This window comes from Rhipicephalus sanguineus, chromosome 3 (genome assembly GCF_013339695.2).
Source record: "Rhipicephalus sanguineus isolate Rsan-2018 chromosome 3, BIME_Rsan_1.4, whole genome shotgun sequence".
Taxonomy (NCBI): Eukaryota; Metazoa; Arthropoda; class Arachnida; order Ixodida; family Ixodidae; genus Rhipicephalus; species Rhipicephalus sanguineus.
The window spans coordinates 219257885-219279985 of NC_051178.1; the positions used below are offsets into that span (position 1 = coordinate 219257885).

The window sequence follows — 22101 nt, forward strand, 5'->3', positions numbered from 1 at the left end:
AGAAATAATAGGTAAAAACTTGGCCGGGGCCCCTACTAGGAGACATCAAGGCCTTTCCACCTCTCCCTGAATGTATTCCTTGCCCTTCACTGAACGCTTATTTGAATATCCGCGTATTGTTGTCCAAGTGAAGCTTGTACTGACTGACTTTTGTAGCTGGTCAAGGTGTTATATGTGGCGCGCAACAAAGAAATAATTATTAAAACAAAATAACTTTTCTTTCGGGGGCTGGGATTCGGTCCCGGTTGGCCCCTGTCCAAAAGCGAGTGCCTTGAACGCTGTCACACGCCCATGCTTGCGCATTGTCAACTAAACTGAAGCATACGAATGCGTTCTACCGACGATGCAAAAAACAATTAGGACACTTGCTGTGGGCGCCTCATTGAAATATTTCGTGTTGGCGGAATTAAAGCGTTGTCTTGGACAATGTGTACGGTCGATTCAGGAATTGCACATTTCAGAAAAAATTCAACTTGGAGAAAATTGAATTGCTAAATTGCGTTTGCGTGTTGGGCGGTTCTACAGGCTGAAGGGCGCTGGGAAGAACGCGAGAGACGCCGATTGAGCCCGAGAGGAGGAACCTTCGCTTGGCCTACCATTATCTTTTTTTCACTCAATCGTATCGGTGCGAAGCTCGTTGCACCACCTTCAGAAAGGGCCCAACTTTGACCAAGCGACGATGACCTGCGATAACGTCGTCATATGTCACGATAATGTCACAAACTTCAGCGATATGTGGCGTCATAGTAACGTCACAAAATCAACCAAGAGCCGTCCTTCCTTGCGCGGCTGTAGTTTTTGTAACGCACACCGCATTTTGAAGGCCACCATTTCATGAAGCACTGAAGGCAAAGCGCTACACGCGACAATTAAACAATGCGTCATTGAAATATGGGCGTCTGTTGGCCATCATTAGCTGCACGACTCTCTACAAAGAACTTAGTTCGTTATATCCGATAGTGGTTGTGACAGTAGATATAAAAATTCGTTCTAACAAATCGACAACGGCATGAGCGAAAATCGTACACAGATTTATTCGAGGCTTCAAAGCCAATATAGACAAGACAATCCCTACTAGTCTCCTTGGGGCATTTTCGGTTCATACGGTGGAGCAACCAGTTTTTTTTTTCTTTTCTTGCTCTGGACGACGAAAATTTCTTCAACTTTTTCGAACGATTAAAAAAAAAATTTGCAGTGACTTAGCTTGGCTATGCCAGGATATACGTAGCGTTAGCAAAAGTTCAGCTGATTATTCTTAGCTTTTCAGATTGTCTAGGATTATTAGCCTTCTTCTGTTCATTATTCGTACGCTGAACCGCTAATTGCCACGCAACTACTTCGGGATCCGATGAGATAAGCTTCTCGGCTCTACTGCGCCGTCGAGCAGCATTTGCGCTCTCCTTCTCCATGGCGTTACCCACCTGCAAACGCCAGTCAGAGGCGCTATCAAGCGGCTCCAGCACAGTGTCAAACGGCGACTACACAGCGAAGGCGAATAGCTGCGCGCGCGCTGGCGTCAATACGTCTGCCAGGGCTACGACGTCACTCTGGAAAGCGCAGACCAGCGGCGGCGAGTCGCGCGCGGCGGTGGCGGAGTCTGCGCGCGCGCCGGCGCCAGTTTGTCTGCCGCAGCTACGACGCCACTCCTGAACGCGCAGACAAGCAGTGGCGAGCCGCGCGCGGCGGTGCCAGAGAGCGCGTGAGATGCCAGCTCCGGTGACCCAGCTGTGTGACATCACTGATACTCGCGCATGCGCAGCACGGCTCATGACGCTCCACGCGAAATCTGCTCCGGCTAGGCAAGTGTAGCTAACGTTACAAAATGTGGCTGTGATTTGCTTCTGGCGCTGTCTTCAGACCCAAACCGTGTGCCTATTTCTCGCAGCAGACATAGCGGCGGCTCTCGCGTTTTCGGTTACAAAGAGAATAAACGTGGCCGAGACGAGGCGTGACCAAGCAGCGGTGGTCGCTATAAGCGGCAATTCGCTCACATTTAGCGGCACAGTACCTGTGACGATGCCAGCGTTGTTGACGAGCACGTCGAGTCGCGACTCCGTCTTCAGAATGTCATCGCAGAAGTGGTTCACCGATTTGAACGAGGCGAGGTCTAGCTGCTTGACGACCACCGACTGGCCCGTGCTGTCCAATATCTCCTGGGCGGCACGCTTGGCCTTGTCCATGTTGCGGCAGGCCAGGATGACGCGTGCCTTTCTCCTTGCCAGCGCCATGGCTGTGGCCTTGCCGATGCCTGTTGTTATGAGTGATTAGCACGACTCCATGCGAAGCATTTCTTGCAAGAATGGCCGCACGTCTATAGGGACGGCACATCAATGACGCCAGCGGAGCTACGCGAAAACGTACGTATTGTGCCAAGCACATGCTGCAGCGCCTACGTGCTACCTTTATATATATATATATATATGTATATATATATATATTATGAGCGAACAGGAGGACTCACGTACCAAATGTAGTTTTATTAACGTTTGGTGTGGGCCAGCCTTCGTCAGAATGAATGCAGTACAGGTGACAGACACTATTTATAGGTGTGTAGCTTCACACTGGCGCAGTGCACCAAAAATCAAACGTTCTGCGCATCGAGAACAACAAGATATTGGCGCATGGTGGACACAACACTGCGAATAATAATAGGAAAAACAAAGATATCGCGTTAGACAAGAAACCGCGTCACTGGCCAGTGAGATACCACGAGACACGAACATATCAGATTCATTGGCGCCGTGCAAGGCGTGCATAGCACAGGAGCGCACTCTGCGAATAGCATCGGGCAAAAAAACAAGTTGAAAAGGACACTTTCTCTAAAGAATGCATGTCCAGTCCAACAAGGGCAACTTTGTGCCAGCATAGAAGTGTGCACTGTATACTCTGCAAGTACGCTAGCCAGCTTACCCGCGTTTTTGTTTAAGCCACTAGAAAACGTGTTGAACTTGCCAATTAAAAATGACTCACGCATTTCGCGCTTATATTGTGGTGCGAATCCCGATTCCAATATAGTCGCCGTAAATGATTCAAACGTATGCCCGGTGCCGGCGACGTGTCTATATATTGGCAAATGAAGCACGGAGTTCACATGCGCCTTGTGGTTGTTGAAACGGTAGCGAAATGCATTTTCGGTTTGACCGATATACTGCAACTTGCAGACGGAGCACTCAGGCAAATAAACTGCGTTATCTGTCTCACACGTGTAATAGCCACGAATTTTCAAGTTGGAACTATTGGCGGTGCGACAGTGCTGGTCGCAATCTGAATGCATACTTTGCATCGAGGTCTGCGACATGGATGGCAACAAACGTGTGGAATACAGGTATTTCGAACTTTGGAGGACGTAAAGATATCCTGCATATTACTACAACGCTGATACACGGCGCGGGGTGTCTCTGGAAAAACTAAGTGCTCGCTTTGATTCAACATGTAATGTTTCTTCAGAATTGCTGCTGCATCAGGAGCTGACACGCTATGCGTGACTACAAGGTTAGCGCTATTGAGGCTACGGGGACGTTTCTCTGCGTTGATTAGCGTTTTACCGTCAAGCTTGTCTGCGCGTGCCACGGCGTCATCTGAGTGGGCTGCTTGCTCTGAGAAAATGTGTTGGAAACGGACAGTATGGGATGCTTGATTTAGAATGTTTAACGTGGCTACTGTTGAAATGAAGATATTGCTGTTGGTGAGAGGCTTCTGATAAAGCTTGACGAATAGGTTCGCGTTGATTAGGCATATAGCGACGTCAAGGAAGTTAATAGTTTCCGCCGAGTAGGCGTGCGTGAAGGATATGGATGGGTGAACGTTATTAAAATCTGATATCAATGCGAGAAGTTGAGATTTACCATGAGGCCAAGTAAAGAAGATGTCGTCAATGAACCTTTTGTAGAATAGTTGTTTTCAATGGCGACTGCGTAAAAATTAGGTGCGCACCATTAGCACCATTACTCAGCACCATTACGTGCGCCACAGCCTTGTGTGGTCACGTGACCAAGCTTCCTCTACTCCGACGTCACTGCCCAACTCGCGCCCAGAAACCGAAACCGAGAGTTGTTCACATAAATAAGGCAATATTAAAATATTTAGCGAGAATGCATGAATCTTGGTGCGTGTATCATGCTTCCTGGAGCTATAAGAAACGTTTGCAGCAAAGAATGCCCAAGCCATAAATTTGGTTGCACCCCTTTAAGAGAGAATAGTCATACTAAAAGATATTTTCAATTGTCCAGTCACTGTTTCAGTTACAGTGCCGCGAAATCTTCAATTATTATTATTATTATAATTATTATTATTATTATTATTAACATTATTATTAGTAGTAGTAGTAGGAGCAGCAGTAGTAGTAGCAGTATTTTATATTGCTGTAATTTCTGCAAGTGTAGCTGGGTTCTCATTTCTTAATCCGGTATATAAGTTATGACTCGCGTTGTTCACGCTGCCGGTTTTATTTAAATCCTGTTTCTAACAGCGTTACTGATAATTTACTGACTGAGTGGCCGGGAACGTCAAAGGGACACTAAAGAGCAAAATGATTTTCTCATATCAGTAACGTACTCTTTCGCGATACCAAAAACACCACGCTCGCTGCGTCAGAAAACGCGCAAAAACAAAATGTGGGTGGCGACGCCACCTTGAAGTTTCCGCACCATTCGCCGTGACGTCACATGTTTTCACGGCGCCTACTAGGGACTACGTAGTTCCTAATCGGTAAAAATGAAGTACATTGTTGTCTGAGGGGGCCATAGACTTAGCATACCAAGTTTGAGGTAATTTTGTTTAGCCGATGGCGCCAAAATACGAAAAATACACTTTGAAATCTGTGATGTCACGCGGGGAGATTTCGGCGCGAAATTTAAAAATGAAACTGTGAACTTTATTTTCTCCTCTTTTAATAAGCATATGATGGCGAAATTAACGACATGAAAGTTCTCAGAGCACGATTTATCGATCTAAACCTATTCAATGTTTCTCTTCAGTGTCCGTTCAAGATGTTTTGATAGAAGTAGTTTAGGGGCTCTGTGATTATAAAAAAGCAATCCTGAATAATGTTTCTGTTTGCCCGATGTATTGCATATCGCACACACTGCATTCGAGTACATACACCACATTCGAGGAATCGCATGTTAGATTTGCTTAGATTGTGTGGCGGTTACTTTGCTTGTCTCTCGTATCGCCTTGCATGCAAGACATCGCGCCTTTAGACAAGGTCGGCATGAATTATTAGGAGGTGAAGTACTGTTTTGGGAGTGTGTCCTTGAGGTTGCGCGATCGTCAGTAAGCGACACCATGAGCAGGTGCCTTTACCGGCCCCCGGCGCGCACTACCTCGCTATATACTCTTTAGCCGTACGCGTCGAACACCACCGCGGGTTCGAGCGCTGCGAGCTGCATGCAGGGCGCCGCGTCCTCGTTCGTCTCGCCCCGTGTACTCTTCGCACTGCTGCGCGCGAAAACTCGGTCCGGCACCGCTAAGGGACGGCGAGGGAGACCCTAGGCGACACTCTCCAAATTGTATGTGACATAATTACACATGACTCCAATTAGCTAATACAAGTTACAAACTATATCGATTAGTAGCCGCGAATGGCACACCTATCAAACAAACAAAAAATTGCAGGGGCTTAGCTCGGCTATGCCAGGATATACGTAGCTTTAGCAAAGGTTCAGATGATTTTTCTGAGCTTTCCAGATTGTCTAGGATTAGCTTGTCATGCTTACTGCTGCCCCAATGACGCACATTCGGCCACATCGTTCAAAACCGGTAGACCTGGCGGCATGGCCGGGTAACGATACCCATTAGTAATGCTAAAGAGCGGGATGTTCTGCTTAACGAGAAAGTTCTTGCACGTTGTACAAACCCACGCCATGGTTTCACCCCACTCAGGCGCCGCCACTAAACTCAACGTTTCACGCATGGCACTACTTAGCGGCGTCAAGTCTTTCATGTGCCATAGTCTTTCACACACGTCGTACACGTATCCAAACGGATTGTTTATGAAGTCCGTCTAGAAGGTCCAATTCGCACTGGCGTTTTCGCTAAGTTTCACAGTATAGCCAGTCGATCGGCGAGCCTTGACGTCATCGACGGCGCCTTGTTGTTGCTGCTGCAGAGGTGGTCGGGCACGTCGCTCAGCATCCTGGCGACGCCGCTTTGCTAGGCGTTCCTCCCTTTCCTCCAGTGTCCCCGCAGCACGTTTAGCCTTCCTCTGTTCATTCTTCGTATGCTGAACCGCTAATTGCCAGGCAACTACTTCGGGATCCGATGACATAAGCTTCTCGGCTCTTCTGCGCCGTTGAGCAGCATTTGCGCTCTCCTCCATGGCGTTACCCACCTGCAAACGCCAGTCAGAGGCGCTTTCAAGCGGCACCAGCGCATTGTCAGACGGCGACTGCACAGCGAAGGCAAATAGCTGCGCTCGCCATGGCTATGACGTCACCCCTCTCGAATGCGCAGGGCAGCAGCGGTGAGTCGCGCGCGCTGGCGCCAGTCTGTCTGCCCGGCTACAACGCCACTCCTCCCGCGATCCACCACCAGCAGCGGCGAGCCGCGCGCGGCGGTGGCGGAGAGCGCGTGAGATGCCGGCTCCGCACTCATTCTTGCGCATGCGCAGCACGGCTCATGATGACCCACGCGAAACCAGCTCCGGCTAGGCAAGTGTAGCTAACGCTACAAAAACAAACCAACAAATAAAGAAGCAAGTTTGGAGAGCCGACCTACTCGGCGAGCCTTGACGTCATCGCGATCTTGACCTCCCGCGATCTCGCACCCCAGAGTAGAAGAAACAGAATATACATAGGAACAGTTGAGAGAAACATACGGTGCACGATCGCGAGGCGCTGCCTCGGGACTTCGAGACCGCGGAAGGGAGCGCGCGCCTGCCGAGGCCGGGGCCCCGACAAGACGACGTAACCGCCGGCCGGACAGGCCAAATCGTATACGCACCCTCCGATGTCATGAAGCGGTCTCCCGAACCCCGTCGCGCACCCCCGCATCTCGGGCGAGCGCGAGGAAGGTCCGAATCCCGCCAAAAAAAGGCCAATGGGACACAGAGTTAGACTTTTAAGGGGCGGGGCGGCAGCGAAGTGACGGCGATTTATGACTACCTGCCACCCCTCCGGTCGAGAGGAAAGAGACACGAGAATTCTCCAAGGGAAGATGGCGTCGAGCCACTGGTGTGGACGCATGAATTCCCACAAGCTGCGAGGAGACAATCGCCCATCTTCTCTGTGAGTGTCCTCGCTTCAGTGCACCAAGAGAACTGTCCAAAGTGTTTGATAGACTTGAAAATCGTCCATTGTCGGAGGAAAAGATCTTAGGACACTGGCCAAAACCGTCCTTGGCACGGAAAGTTTTGAAAGCGTTGTTGCGCTTTTTGCGCACAACTAGTCTCAGAAACAGATTTTAAGCAGTGTCGTTTATCGTATTATTGTTCTTTCTTCCCTCTGTTTTGCAACATCCCTTTTCTATCATCTTTCACTCCCCCTTCCCCTTTCCCCAGCACAGGGTAGCCAGCCGGTCTGAGAACTGGCTGATCCCCCTGTCCTTCCGTTTTTCTTCTCCTCCTCCTCAATATCTATCTATCTATCTATCTATCTATCTATCTATCTATCTATCTATCTATCTATCTATCTATCTATCTATCTATCTATCTATCTATCTATCTATCTATCTATCTATCCTCCTACGTCAGGGTGCCCTCGTGATTACCTCGTTGACTTGGTGTAGACTAAAATTGGCCTAGGAGGGTAAGAGGGTTGGACGAATATCACTATATGGTCATGACATAACGTGAATATCCTGTCGCGTACGCCGTGAAACCGTTTCCTCCAGGCACGTGTGGCACATACCCTTATACAACGGGGCAGTGGTATAGGGCATGTGATCTTGGTTATTTAAACACGAGGGCGTTCAGAAAAATTGACATCGCCAGCGTTGACCCGACTAATGGAAGGAATAAAAGTCTCGATCCCAGCAGGAATTCAGCTCAACCATTCTGCACTGCAGTCAGGTATTCTACCACACAGCCACGCCAGGTCTTGAAACTTCTTTGGAAAAAGACCCTATGGAGGCGTAATGTCGGTGCAACGCCAATTGCGGCTGCAGTGCTGGATATCTAATTTTATAACAAATCCATAAACATTACATACGTACTCCTTTTGTACAGGGATCATGTCGGGTTAATGTCAATTATGGTTCTAGTGTTGGCTCCGCTTTCACACCGTAATAAACATCACATTTGTATTCCTGTGATTAAGCAACACATACTAGGGCGTTGTTAGACCCCGGAGGCATACGCTAAGGTAAGGAACTTTTACGTATGATATTCACACAATAGCGCCGTAAAGTGCACTCCGTTTCGATAATACTGACGTCTGTGCTCTATCGTGAGTGATGACGTTACGTCAGACCATAAGTTACCCTCTAAACCCCAGTGTAGTCGACGACGGGTAGGGGTCAGTTGGTTGTACAGACGGGTCCACTCTTAAAGGGAACACTCGCGTTGCGGGTATGTCCGGATATCGCTCCCCTACAACATCATTGTGGCTTAGATTTGCCTAACACTGCTGGTGGTTGACAGTTCTGAACCCTTATGACTGACTATTAACATGCAAGAACAGTCTTTCCACGTGCACTAGCCGTTAGGGGTCCAGCAGAATGAAAGTTGTCCATTCGAGTGTTCCCTTTAACAGTGGACCGTACTGTACATAGTGAAATTTTAAGCGTGCTACTATACTCGGCGACAACTTATCTTGGCATTGGAGCGAAGGCTACGGAGGCGGGGCATCCGCACATTTGTGTTACTACGCAAGTAGTTCGGCATCTTGCAGCCAATTTCAGTTCCAGTTTCGGTTTCGCTTGCTCGCATCGCTAGACCGTTTAGCACCACGTCTACATGCAGAATGGGAATATCAGTGTGCGTAGATGCATCTACCTACTGTACTGTATATTGTCACAGGGTTGTTACGTTGACGAAGGCAGCAGTGGGCGTGTCGAAGATGAAATTCTTTATTTGGCCGAACTTGTGGGCGGGAAATGAGGCAGTCAGAGCGTCGTCTGTCAATAATTCTGACAAGTGGTAAAGCGTGTCGGCTTTTATACATGTTCTATCGAATGTTCCAGCGTTATCGCTGGTGGCCACGTAATCGCTAGACTATTCGCGTACCGCGCGCAATCTTAAAGGGGTGGTGCCATCAAATTTCGAGGCTATAACAAGCCTGTTGTGGGTTTCCTCTGTATGCAAGGACATTCCACACGAAGGGTCGGACACCAGTAAACGTTTAGAATATATTTTAATTCACTTCGAAAGTGTACCTAAATGCTCATTCTCCCGATCGAAACCCATCGCTAGCGCGCCAACAGTGACGTAGATCTGTAGGATGGGCAACGAAAGTTGTAGTGACGTCACACCAAATCTGCTGTAGTAACGTGAGTGACCTCCGGACCTCCGCCACTTCCGCAACGTACGTACCGGCTGTATTGAACTAGAATACACTCTAGTTCACTGTAGTACCGGCAAAGCTTCGGTTGCTACATCACTCCCCGAGTTTCGATCGCTTCCTGGCTATGTGCGTCACAGCCTTGTGTGGTCACGTGACCACGCCTCCTACACTACTACGTCACTGCCCAACCTCGGCGCCCAGAAACCGAAACCGAAAGTTGTCCAAATCAAAAGGCGATATTAAGTTATTTAGCGAGAATACATGAATCTTGGTGCGTGCATCATGCTTCCTGGAGCTATAGGAAACGCTTACAGCAAAGAATGCGCAAGTCACAAATTTGGTGGCACCACCCCTTTAACGGAAAGATCTAAAACAATCGTGACGCTTCTGGAACACCGCATCGCGGTTTGCGCGGAGCATTTAAACAGTCTTTGCGGGTGAAGCATAGAATAAAGAACCAGTTTAGAGAAGGGAAACTGTAGCCTTGACAACGGTACGAAAGATAAGCAGCGGTAGCGCATGGAACTACCGAAGGCACCCAAGAGATGGCGCTGCGTAAACAGGAAGCGGAAAACAAAATTTATTGTTTTTTTAGGTAGAAAAATGCAAATGGCTGCGTTTTTTCTTCCGTACCGGGTGCGTATGCGCATACGCGGGTGCCTCGGCTGGTTTTTTATTCTATCCTTTTTAAACAGAAGTGGACGTAAGAGGCCGGGACTCGCGTAGGGCTACGGAGGTCTCGTTATCTTTCGCCCGCTTGTTTTGAGCGCGTCGATACGCCCAGCAGCACGCCAAAGCGCCCTTCGGAACGCAGTACCTTTGCGTACGAAGGTTACATGGAACCGAAAGGCATACATTGGCAACTGACACCAGTAAGAACAATTCACGAGTGAGTAGAAGGAACGATAATCTTTATTGACAGTCAGCAAGCGGTAAAAGGTCCTTGTTGAGACATCGTGAGCTCGTAAACGACTAGCCTTCGCGGTACTTCAAAGAGACAAAACAAATTAGATGACGTTTGTTGCCCGTTTCCACCGTCATCTAGCGCTCAGAATAACCAACTTGTATTGTAAGAAAGGCGTAAAGCATCAGCATTTTTTTTGCTACAGTTTCAGTACTTGCTTTCAACGAGTACGCCTGAAGACCCCCGGGTTTGTTGTTATTACAACATATTGCGGTCAGGCTGAGAATACCAAGCAGGTTCACGCAAAGAAATCACATTATAGTGGATGCTTACAGAATGGCAGAAAACATGAGCATTTTAACACGTGATACCGCTGAAACAACCCATAAATGGGATATATGCAAGGCCTCAAAGAGGTGCGGAAATACAGAGAAGGGAGAAACGATTTTCTATCCCGGTCATTCTCTTATTGTGACATCGCCACTGGAAAGTAGGCTTCATCAACAGTCTGGCCAAGTCGTGCTCATGCCATCGCATAATTCACTCGTTCATTTGAGCCCACCAGACCTTGCAAGTACAAGTGAAATAGCAGCTTTGTCCACACGTGTTAGCATACAACTCAAAAGCGAGAACAGTGAAGTGTGATATGTTAACGAGGTCACAAAGCAGAGAGAAAAACGCTGAGCTTGAAAGTACGTGTACCTGCCATCGTCGAGGAACCTGTGGAAACTGACGCCTTCGCTGGTATCGCAGCTCCTGCGGCACAATACAGTAGCACACCGATTGCCCACCATAATTGCAATATGATTACATCGGTGAATTAAAAAACTTTCATGCGTATTTTAGACAACATTAACGATAGAATTCGCAAGAAAACGGGGATCAACAAACCAGCTGCCAACCATCGGACGCTAACTGCGCATATTCTGCGCGTTATCTGCGACACCCGAGACGCAGCGACGCACTTTTTGCGCTTCGTCACTGGTCACAGCGACGGTCCGCTTGCTCGTTACCGCGCGCCGGCCGTCAGCGGTGAGCGACAAGGCAGAGATGTTTTCAATCACTAAACAACAAATTTACTCATCATTCAAACATTACTTTCAGTTACACAAGAAAAAGCACTTTTATGCAGGAATGATAGCTGTATTTCTCTTAAATATGCTTTTATTACGGCGCCTCTGGTGGATTTTTTGGCGTCGCCGAGGGCAGATTTGAACGGAGCCACTATGGTTTGTTTTTTAGCTGCAAACGGGGTCGATTTTTTCGCCCCCCTTCGGCGATGGTTGTAACTTGAGACTTTCCGAGGCCTGGGTGAAGTCCGAAGACAACAAAATAAGACACATGGCAGTATGATGAACGCCGCCAAGCGCACACCGCAGCCTGAATACGGTGTTCCCTCGATTGTAACGCGATCACGATTGTAACGCGAGGGGCGACTTTAGTAGCAAAAATTTGGAGAAAAAGCTCGCATTGTATTCGAATAAATACGGAATGCAAGTACCATGATGCCGCTGAATTGAGTTTAGATTTAAGGAGAGCTCACGCTTAATTAAAAAGAGACTGACGCAGAATATTTTATCAAGCTTCGCTGGTCACACACCTTCATAGAGCGTAGTTTCTCGGCCGTAGGTATCTCATTGCGCATGAAGTAGCTGTGCACTTTGCGCCGCAATGCTGCCAACGCAAACGTGTAATAGCGCAGCAGCCGCGTCTTGCCGGTGATGCGCTTCTCAGTTTGGCCCGAGAAATGCAATTTTTTGCGCTTCGGGGAGGCAAGTTGGGCCCGCAGAGCTTCAGCCTTGATACGCCTAACTGTTCGCTCACTCACTCCGGTGAGCTCGGCGACAGTCCGGCACACTGCATTTGCAGACGAGTCACGCTGACGGCGCCTCACTCCAGCGATGACATTGCAGATAACTTGCGTGGTCTGGTTTGATAGCCACTTTCTGTCACATTTAGGGTACAGCTTCTTCGGAGAACGAAACGGCGAGTTTGCGGCCGCACACGGTTCAGGCCAAACGGTTCAAGCGGCATCGCAGACGCCATGGTTACTGAGACTCTGAGAGAGCAGGCGTGAGGAAAATGTGGTGCAGGCGTGAGAAAAACGTGGTGCTGTCCAAAAAATAAAGACAGAAACAAACTTGAAGTTTACAATAACATTTTTTTCACGAATGGCTTCCCATACTCGTTCTCTTTTTATAACGAAGAAATCTTTATTTATTCGAGCGAGGTAACTTTTCGCATTAGAAAATAAATATAGGTACTATTTCTTGGCGCGCGCGCATGCAGGCACTTTGGCTCTGTAGCTTCCACAGTGGTGCCAAGAAAAGTTGTCGCCGAGTATAGGACAGGAAAGACGATGAAGAAAGAACCACAGGTGACAAAACAAGCGCGAACTAACAAATGTTTATTTTGCGAAATATATACACACAAAGAAAGGGGTAAAACATTCACACATGATGCGCAAGAAACACATGAAGAGATATCCGATCCGCAATCTGACACCCACGGGTCTCCCTCCTCCGGGTGAACGACACCTCCTTATCTGTTAAGGTTACTGAAGAAGCGCTAACACAGGTATCAACGTCAGCGCGGCGCATCGTGAAAGTGTCTGGTGTTGGGCCTGTTGGTACATAGCTTGAAAACGAGGAATCCAGCCTTCAACACACAGGTACACAAGAAGAGAATGAAGATGAGCGTGTGTGGCAGTCTTTCTTCTCTTCTTGTGCACGTGTCTGTTGAAGGCTGGCTTCCTCGTTTTCAAGCGTCGTGAAAGCTTCGACAGTTTCCCTTTCTGTTGAGCTTTTACGTCGCGATAAAATCATGGCGCAATCGAATTTTGGATGTCACCTGCTTTAATGAGAAGCCATCATTTTCAAGTCCCAAGTCTTGTTGACCTGTTTCGCTAGCAGCTCAATTGACCTATCGAAGTCCCAAGCCTTTTGACCTCTTTCGTTAGCAGCACAATTGACCTATCATCCAGGTTCCTTAGCAGTCAGTTTGAGATGCCGTCCGGGCCTGAGGCCGACCTGCTATACTTCAAGTTGTGATGTACTGCCCTAATTTCGGACTCAGTGGAGGGATGATCGAGGTCCTTTTCCGTGTCACACTCTATGTTGGGATACTCCTCTGAGCTTGCTGCGCCTAGTGGGAGATATCTATTCGCTACCTCGTCTAAGAGCGTTTGTTCTGTTCCTCCCTTTTGTCTGTGTTCGGGAATGAGACGGTACAATGTCTGTCTTTGAATAGATTTGGTCTGCATGTCATTTGGCATGTGTTTAAAGAGATGCCATTTTCCCCGTCTGCGCATGCATCCATCGACAGCTGAAGAGATTTCATCCCAACGTAGCCTAGCTAACTCGGTGAAGCACGGTTCGCTGGAACGGCAGGTGCACCCTCTGGAACGCGAGCGGCTCCTCATGGCGTTGCGTAGCTGGCATGACGGAGCGGTCTCTCCTTGAGGCGCTGGAGTCACGTGGCTGCTTTCCTCGGGCCACCTGCGTCTTCTCGGCGCACCGGTGGCGTTGGCGTCTTCTCCTTCTGATGACGTAGGGAACTCTTTGCGTGCTCTGTCTGCAGTGGGATGTGGAACTCCTCATAACGAACACAACGACAGCACTGATGATCTTCCGCTGGTGATTTCTGTTCTCAAGTGCGCTACCACTTGCTGTTTGCATTAGGGCAACGTCGACACGATGCCCTAAACCTCCGCAGCCGTAGCAAACCACAGTGTATCTCCTTTATAGCGTGCAGCAAAACATGCTCTAGCCTCCACTTATACAATAGGGCACCTTCATACCCTCGAACAATACTACCACGGCCATGGTGTTCTTGATGCTTTTGGCCTCCGTGGCTCCTGTGTTGCTGTGGTTCACGATTAATGCTCGCAGTTGAGCCTCCACGCCGACGCCCTTCATGAAACCATTGCACGTGTCATCGGGTAGGTACACTAAGACCCGGTACGCACTTTCACTTAGTCGGTCTCGCTGTGCCTTTACGTAGGCGCACGCATTCTTCTCTTGAGGAGTAGACACCACACAGATGTTTTGAGTGCCGTTGGGACAAATGGTGTCCTCTTCGATTTCGGCCCCAGCCATGGTCGCCGCCATGCCAGCGCTTGCTCGAAACCTATTTAACTGACCGTGGTCACATACAGGCCACCTGGCGATGATGCGATTCGTGTGCTTGAGCAGTTGAGAGAGCCTCGAGTTGGCAACATTGTGCCGGTGCGCGCTCCATGCGGCAGCGGTGCGGCCTCCGTCCACCACGTTTTGGGCTGCGATCGCAGGCAGTAGTCGCCACTCTCATCGCCTCGCGAGGCGGACGCCATTGTCCGGTGATAGTACCGTAACGAGCCTGGTACCAACATATCGAAAGCGACCGAGGCAGTGAAGGAGAAACTCGGCAGTCGCGCCCATAAAGTCGCGGTTCAGGTAGGGAGTGACGAGCCTGCGGATGAAATCCAGCCAGTTCATTGGCAACCTGTCGCACGAGGCTTGCATTCGACTCAAGGTGAGCGTGAAGAGATGGTGTGTCAGTGGCAATAGCGGTAGATAGCAGCATTGCGTGGGACGCCAACTTTCATAATTCTGTCTGCCTTCCTTAGCTAAAGCTTCAAGCGGATCGTGGACGATACACTTATAATGATGCGTACCTGATGAGGCAGTCGCTGAAGAAACAGCTACCTGAAAATGGTAGTGTCAGCTGACGCTGAGTCGTTGCCAAGGAGGCGTCGCATACGACGAAGCCTCTGAGTGGTTTTTGACCTTCGGAGGTGAGCACAAGTTTCATGCGATGCTGGTGAGACTCTGTCGTGCGGTGAAGATGCGCTGCCTTCCAGGCGTGGTACGGATTCTCAGCCGCTGGCTGCAGAAGGATGTCTCGTACGATGGAGGCGTTCGATGTTGTGAGAGCGCCGATAACGCAGTCGCACTTTGACTGTTTCGAGACGATAAGATTTCGCCGGAAAAGGGCACTCAAAGGTGGCGAACCAAAGAGCTGGGTCTGCCGGCAAAAAGTCTGGAAGCTTGAAAGTTACAACATTCAAAGCGGTGGCGTCTTGTGGATGCGACATAGCTTGCCTTGAAGAACGTTGCATAGGAATCCAAGAGCGCGGTGCGGTCGCGTAGCAAGTTGCCGTTGGAAAACGTTGGGGTCACCACTTGTAGGCCATTGAGTAACACACTCAGTCACACTACAGAGTGATATATTTCTCTATACTCAGACTTGCGACAACATGGCGATCGGCGAGAACGGCACACTTAGCGCGCACTCGACCTTGTCGTCTTTCTTCGAGCCCACGCACAGAAAGGAGGAGGCGCTACACCGAAGTCATCCGTCCGAGGCACCCTGTTTCGTCTTGAGAGATTTCTTCTCCCACTACGATCTCAATCTTGGGCTAAAGCGCCCGTGGTCGCAGGGATAGGCCTAGGCCTACCCGTGCTGCCTCCCCAAGGTTAGGCCTACCGCATTAGGGTTAGCTCTGCCGCGGTTTGTTCGGAACTTCACACACTCGTTAGAGGGAAAAAAGTCACCCGCCATGAAAAGTTGTATAGCCATGCACGACGTATGTGGAACACTCGCAGTCATGGCTACTAGCAGCGCTAACACTCCTAGGTTTAAAATGCGCATATATACCCCATAAAGTGGACGGCAGGATGACCACCGCCGTAGCTCAGTGGACGCCACTGAGCTACGGCGCCACATTTGAAGGTCGCAGTTTCGGTCCCTGCCGGCGGCAAGTTATCTTTTCGTCCAATATACTTTCTTCACATGTACATAATAAATACTACAAATAATATGACGTATACTTTCCTTGGCTTTTTTGTCTATTAGTTATGCCTATTGTTGTGTATAGCAAAGAAAAACGAGCCCTTAAAATTCCCCTTCTTTCGTTCTTGCAGAAATGCTAGCTCTCATTTTCTACTTCAACCTTCCAAAAAGGGTCAAACGGATAACCGAAGAGAGTGAGGGTGCCGTGACCCTCTTTTGACTTTTTTTCCCCGCAGAGTCTGATAAAATGTTCCATCTATCACGAACAACATTTATTCATAGTAAATTAAAGAAAGGACCATGAACAAGAAATGTTTATCATAATTCGGCAGATGCCACACAATGTGGGAGTTAATTTCATGCGAAGGAGTAAGCGAGTATCAGTCTATGCTGTATTTTCCTTTGTTTTCAGCCAAGCGTTTTGCGGTGAATCGACGTTTTTGCGTATTTAAGTAGCTGTGCGCATTCCGAGGGCTTAGAAGGCATTTGGACTGCACTGGCTCCTAAAGGGTAACTTATAGTCAGACGTGACGTCGATACTCACGTTAGAGCACAGACACTGATCTTATCGAAACGAACTGCACGCTACGGAGCGATGATGTACTGCACAGCATAAGAAGCGGTCGTCAACGCATTCAGTTTCAGTTTCAGTTTATTGATTTCAAAAGGTAATACAAGATTAGCGAATATACAGGCGAGGGTCCCAAAGTAAAAGAACTGTAGTGGGACCCTCGGTTCATTATACAAGCATTGTAGGTAATAACAGCAGCAAATGAACAGACTTATTAGAAAAATCACAGCATATCCACGGAGTGAATGATGATGAGTGGGCGAAGCAACGGAGGTTCATCGGTAAACCGTGAATCTTCCGTGAATTCTGCCCAGTACATCATCACCGACGTGAGATCGGGCGCGTTTATACTAAAGGTTCGATGAGAGTTATGACGACTTGCCGCTCACTTTAATTTTACATGTACGCTATGAATTTTCATTGTTTAATCACGCACAGGAGAAATCGCACACACGCACTACCTTGGAGGTCAAAATCCAGTGCCTATATATGCGGGGTGGTCAGTGAACGGTTGTGCAGCGCGAGCGGTCCGTTTTTTCAATCAAGACGCTGCCGCGACGCTGCCTCGCGACGCTGCCTGCGTCGGCGCCGCTGCACCGCGAGGCAAGATGGGGGGGGGGGGTGGACCGTAGGAAAGGAGAAAGAGGGGGGAGCGTAGGAGAGGAGAGGGCGATACATATCACGTGCTGTCGCAGCGCATTGTCTTTAGGGAGCCTTCATGTGTGCACGCCCCCTCCGTTTTTAAGACTGGTTATGGGAGAGGGGAAGGGGTAAGGGAAAGGGGAGAGGGAAAGGGGAGAGGTGTAGAGGACGTGGGGAATGGTGAGGGGGAGTGGGGAGGAGGTGTGTGGAGAGGGTATGCGCATGCGCAGTAAGGGTGGTCACGCCGCACACCACCACCACCACCGGACAGATACTGCCGTTTACTGCCGGCTGCCGGGAGATACGCCGGACAACGGAGACGTGACAAGGTTAGACTAAGAGGAGCTACGCCCCTAAAAATCAAAACATATAGATAAAACATTTCAATACAGATCAGTTAAACATCAAAAAAGCACAACAAAAGAAATTCAAAGTACAAGCAAAAAAAGGTCTTTTAGACAACAGCCATGACGTGGTTACACTTAGTACAGACAGTGATGTCTAAGGTTACTTTTAAAGACTGGAAGGGAAACACAAGATTTGATAGATGTAGGTAAATCATTCCAGAATGAAATAGCAGTGAATGCAGAGGTTTTTTTGCCGTAATTAGTGTGAACTGTTCGTAACAAGAAATTCTTATTAGCTGCAAATCTCGTCAGGTTTTTATTCTTGCAATACATCACGTGACACGAGTGGATGCATGAGGTTGTTATGAAGCTTTTTGTGAAATAAGAGGACTATGTTGTACTGGAACAAGCGAATGACAGGCAAGATATTGAAGGAGTGGAGTAACACAGAAGCATTAGATTGCATGGAACTAGAAGTGATAATGCGTATTGACGGATTTTGGATATGTTGTACTGATGACAAGTGACAAGCGTACGTGTTCCCCCATGAAACGATACCATAGTTAATGTGACTATGAATGAAAGCGAAGTACAACGCTAGAAGAGCATCACGAGAAAAGAAAGGGCGAGCTTTGATTAGTGCGCGGATGCCAAACGAAGTTTTATGCTTGAGATAGTGGAAATGACAGCGGAATGTAAGTTTAGGGTCAAGATGTATGCCAAGAAATGTGACGTCTTCGCAAGCGGGTATAGAATGAGTCCCAAGCGCTAAGTCTGGAATAATTGTTAAGGGCCTTTGAGCAGTCTTAAACACCATATATTTTGTTTTTGAAGGATTAAGAACTAAGTAAGTAAGAACTAAGTAATGCTGCACCAGTTCATGATGTTACTCAATGCAGTATTTAGCCGTGAAGTGAGAACAGTAATAGATTTATCAGATGAAGATATGGTGGTGTCATCGGCGTATAAAATGCAATGATCGTTGTCGGATGAATTGAGAAAATCCGGAAGATCGTTAATATATAAAATGAATAGCAAAGGACCTATGACTGAGCCCTGTGGTACACCCTGGTTAATGCATTTAGTTGCCGAGAATGTTTCGGCTACGCGTACCGTATACTGTCGGTCAAGTAAATAGTTTTTTAAGAATATTAGCGCAGGACCAGTTATACCGTAACACTCAAGTTTATTCAACAGTACTTGATGGTTAATTGTGTCAAAAGCTTTAGTGAAGTCTAAGAACACAGATCCTACGAAATTTCCTGAGTCGATGCATTTTTTAATGTAGTCAGTTAGAGACAGCACAGCAAGATTGGTGGAACTTCCAGGGCGGAAGCCAAATTGGTTATTCTTTAATAAATGGAACTTGGCTAGGTAGTTATTAAGACGTTTCACGAATAATTTCTCAATGAGTTTACTAAGGCAGAAAATAATAGCAATTGGATGATAGTAACTAATTGTTTGTCACATTTTTTAAAAATAGGAACAATCTTGGCATTTTTCAAGAATGAAGGAAATAATCCGTGTATAAACATCAGGTTAATAATATTACACAATGTGGCTGAAATAAAATGTGCAACTAGTTTTAAATGTCTCACAGAGATGCTATCTAAACCAGGTCCGGTATTTTTAAGACTGTTAATAGTGGAAAACACTTCATCTGGTGTAACTGGTAACAAAAAGAACGACTGTGGTGTGCGGCGTAAAGTGCTATGCAACTGCGCATGTCGATTGTTACTAGAATAAACGGAAGAAAAGTAGTCCGAGAAAGCATTCGCAATTTCATTCGGCTCCGAGAGACATAGACCATTATAATTTATTTTGGTAATGGGGACATCACCAGACGACCTATTAAGAAAAGAGTTTAGCAGCTGCCACTGGTTTTTGGGGTTGTTTTTATTCTGTACAAATTTACTTTCGTAGTAAGCTTTTTTTGCCCGTTTAAGCAAAATGTTCAATAATTTACAGTAACATCTATATCATCTAGCAAGTGCAGTGTTAAAGGGCTGACGTTTTGTTTTCTTGTGCATGTTTTCCTTCGTCCTTAGAATTTTTAGAAGACCAACCTTCATCCATGGGTTGTGCGGGTATTTATATTTTTTCCTACATTTCACAGTACGCGTATTACTCGAAACTGCCATCAAAAATAAAGAGCAAAATTTATTTAGTGCTGCTTCAGGATCATGCATGGAATTTATTGGCGACCAATCAATTTTACGTATGGATTCAACAAAGGCATCCGCATTAAACACGGAAGTGTAGTAGTTGCTGTCGTTTACGGGCATATCAGTAGGAAATGTAAGACAGATTGGGAAGTGATCGGTTATGCCAGTATTAGCAACCGCGGAACAAGGCGATGGTGATAAGTATTCCTCCGGGGTCATCAAACCAACACTTAACCATAGCATGCTGAGTCATTTAGCACATACGTAATGTTAATTACATTGTTATCAAAGCGGATATCGAACACTTATACCGCGAGTGATGGTGCCTCGAAATGACGCCTGTACAGGGTCTTATTCCGAAGCAGTTCCAAACACTGGCGTGGCTTTGTGGTAGAACGCCTAACTGGCATGCAGAATGCCTTGGTTTGATTCCGGCTTGAGCAGCGACTTTTCTTTTTTGCACAAATCTGAATTCTCGCTCAGCGAAAACGATGCCGACTCCAGAAGCAGCTTCGACACAAGCTGATTTGCCATCACGCTCAGATTTCCCAAGTCTGTTCTCACCATTCCTGGGTGGATTACAGACTCTGAATTACGTGTGGCGCATACCCGCATTCCACTGACCGAGGTATGCGGGTATGGACCACGTCTGACTTAGGAAAAGGGTTTCATGACGTACGCGACAGACATTTAGAGTTACTCATCTCATGACCTGTTAATCGTGTCCGTCATACACTCTTGTGCTCCTGTGCCTATAGTCAGCGTGTACTGAGCTCGATGGCACGTCGTAATGGGTACAACTACAAATCGACACAGAATGCATACCACAACCCAATACTTTCACAACGATTGACTTCTTCACATGTGCAATGCTCAGCAATGTCTCCTCAAACGGTCGCAGAGTGATATTTGAAACTGCGAGACTAGACTTACTAGAAGTTTGAATAGCACGACTGAACGCGACAGAGAAGAACACGCGCACACACAGCGCTGTGCGTCTGGTACTAATTCAGAATTACAAATTGAGGAGTATGCGACACAGCTCGCTTGCCAACAACGGGGACAAAAATCCCAAAGCATGGACGATCACCTGGAAACTTGGAAACTTCTGCGGCATTTATTAAGCCCTACCGTGTCCCGCCTCACAAATAACCATCATATTAACAAACTATTTCACTCACACGAAGCTCAACTAAGCGCCCTTTTAACAATCTCCGCGACAAACACCTGCCTTCCGCGTATCGATGCAAGGGACCCAAATATATCGGCACACCAAACAATGGTCTCAATACTCCAATGGCGGATACTGCCAACCTTCGCATCACATCAATGACAGGCCCTGACTTGTTCAATAACAAAAAACTTCCTCGCAGCCTAGATGACACCTGAATCACTGCCCTAACAAACCGCTGCCTTGACACCGGTACCCTGCCGGCTGCGTGCAAGGAAACTAAAGTTATCTTTGCTCCCAAAACCGGTGTGGCCAAGAGGAACGCAACTGATAAGAAATTATAGCATTTCGTAAATCCAGCCAATATTTCAAGCTTGACATCGTTATCCCAAACTCTAGCCTGGACGTTCAGGCAATCTTGACTTCCATGGAGCTTTCAACGACGTGAGCCACGTCACTATCCTGACCAAACTAAGTGCTATATGCGCTGGCCAAGAAATTCTTAATTAAATATACACCTTTCTTTCTTACTGCACGGCCACTATTCACATTGGGTACGAGAATTCTTCGTACTACTCCTCGGGGAGTTTCGGTACGCGTCAAAAATCACTCTGATCCCGTCTACTTTTCAATCTCACCATGATGTCTCTGGCTAGAACTCTGAGATTAATCCCAGAACTCACATTTTCCCTTTATGCTGACGACATCACTCTCTGGATGAAAGGAAGCTCCAACGGTCACATTCAGAAGACGCCTCGGAGTGTCGCTGAAAAGATGTGCGCGGGTATCATGCACCTGATAGATCTAAACTGCTCCTCCTCCCCGGCAATATCGCGGCTCTGAAAAGCACATCTCAGATATACAGATAACACTAAGCAGTACACCCGTACGAAATGTAAAGAGGCAAAGGGTGCCTGGGCTATACATAGAACGAAATCGACTAAACACGCACACCATTGAACCATGCCGGATATCCAATAGGCACGGTGGGCTGCGAGAGGCAGAACTCTTCTGCCAAGCCTTCGTCCTGGACATTTATTAAAGACGATAGTCTTTCTTGGGGAACTTAAACGCAGAAATTTTGGTCTG

The 22101-nt window shown here is 47.6% G+C and overlaps 1 protein-coding gene across 1 annotated transcript in view; it reads right to left on the reverse strand.

The window, feature by feature from the left end:
- LOC119388314 (retinol dehydrogenase 12) overlaps positions 1–22101 on the reverse strand; it is a 187807-nt gene that overhangs the window by 136853 nt on the left and 28853 nt on the right. The window contains exon 3 of the mRNA XM_037656014.2: positions 2009–2248. Coding sequence (XP_037511942.1) covers positions 2009–2248 — 240 coding nt within the window. The remainder of the gene's footprint in view (positions 1–2008; positions 2249–22101) is intronic.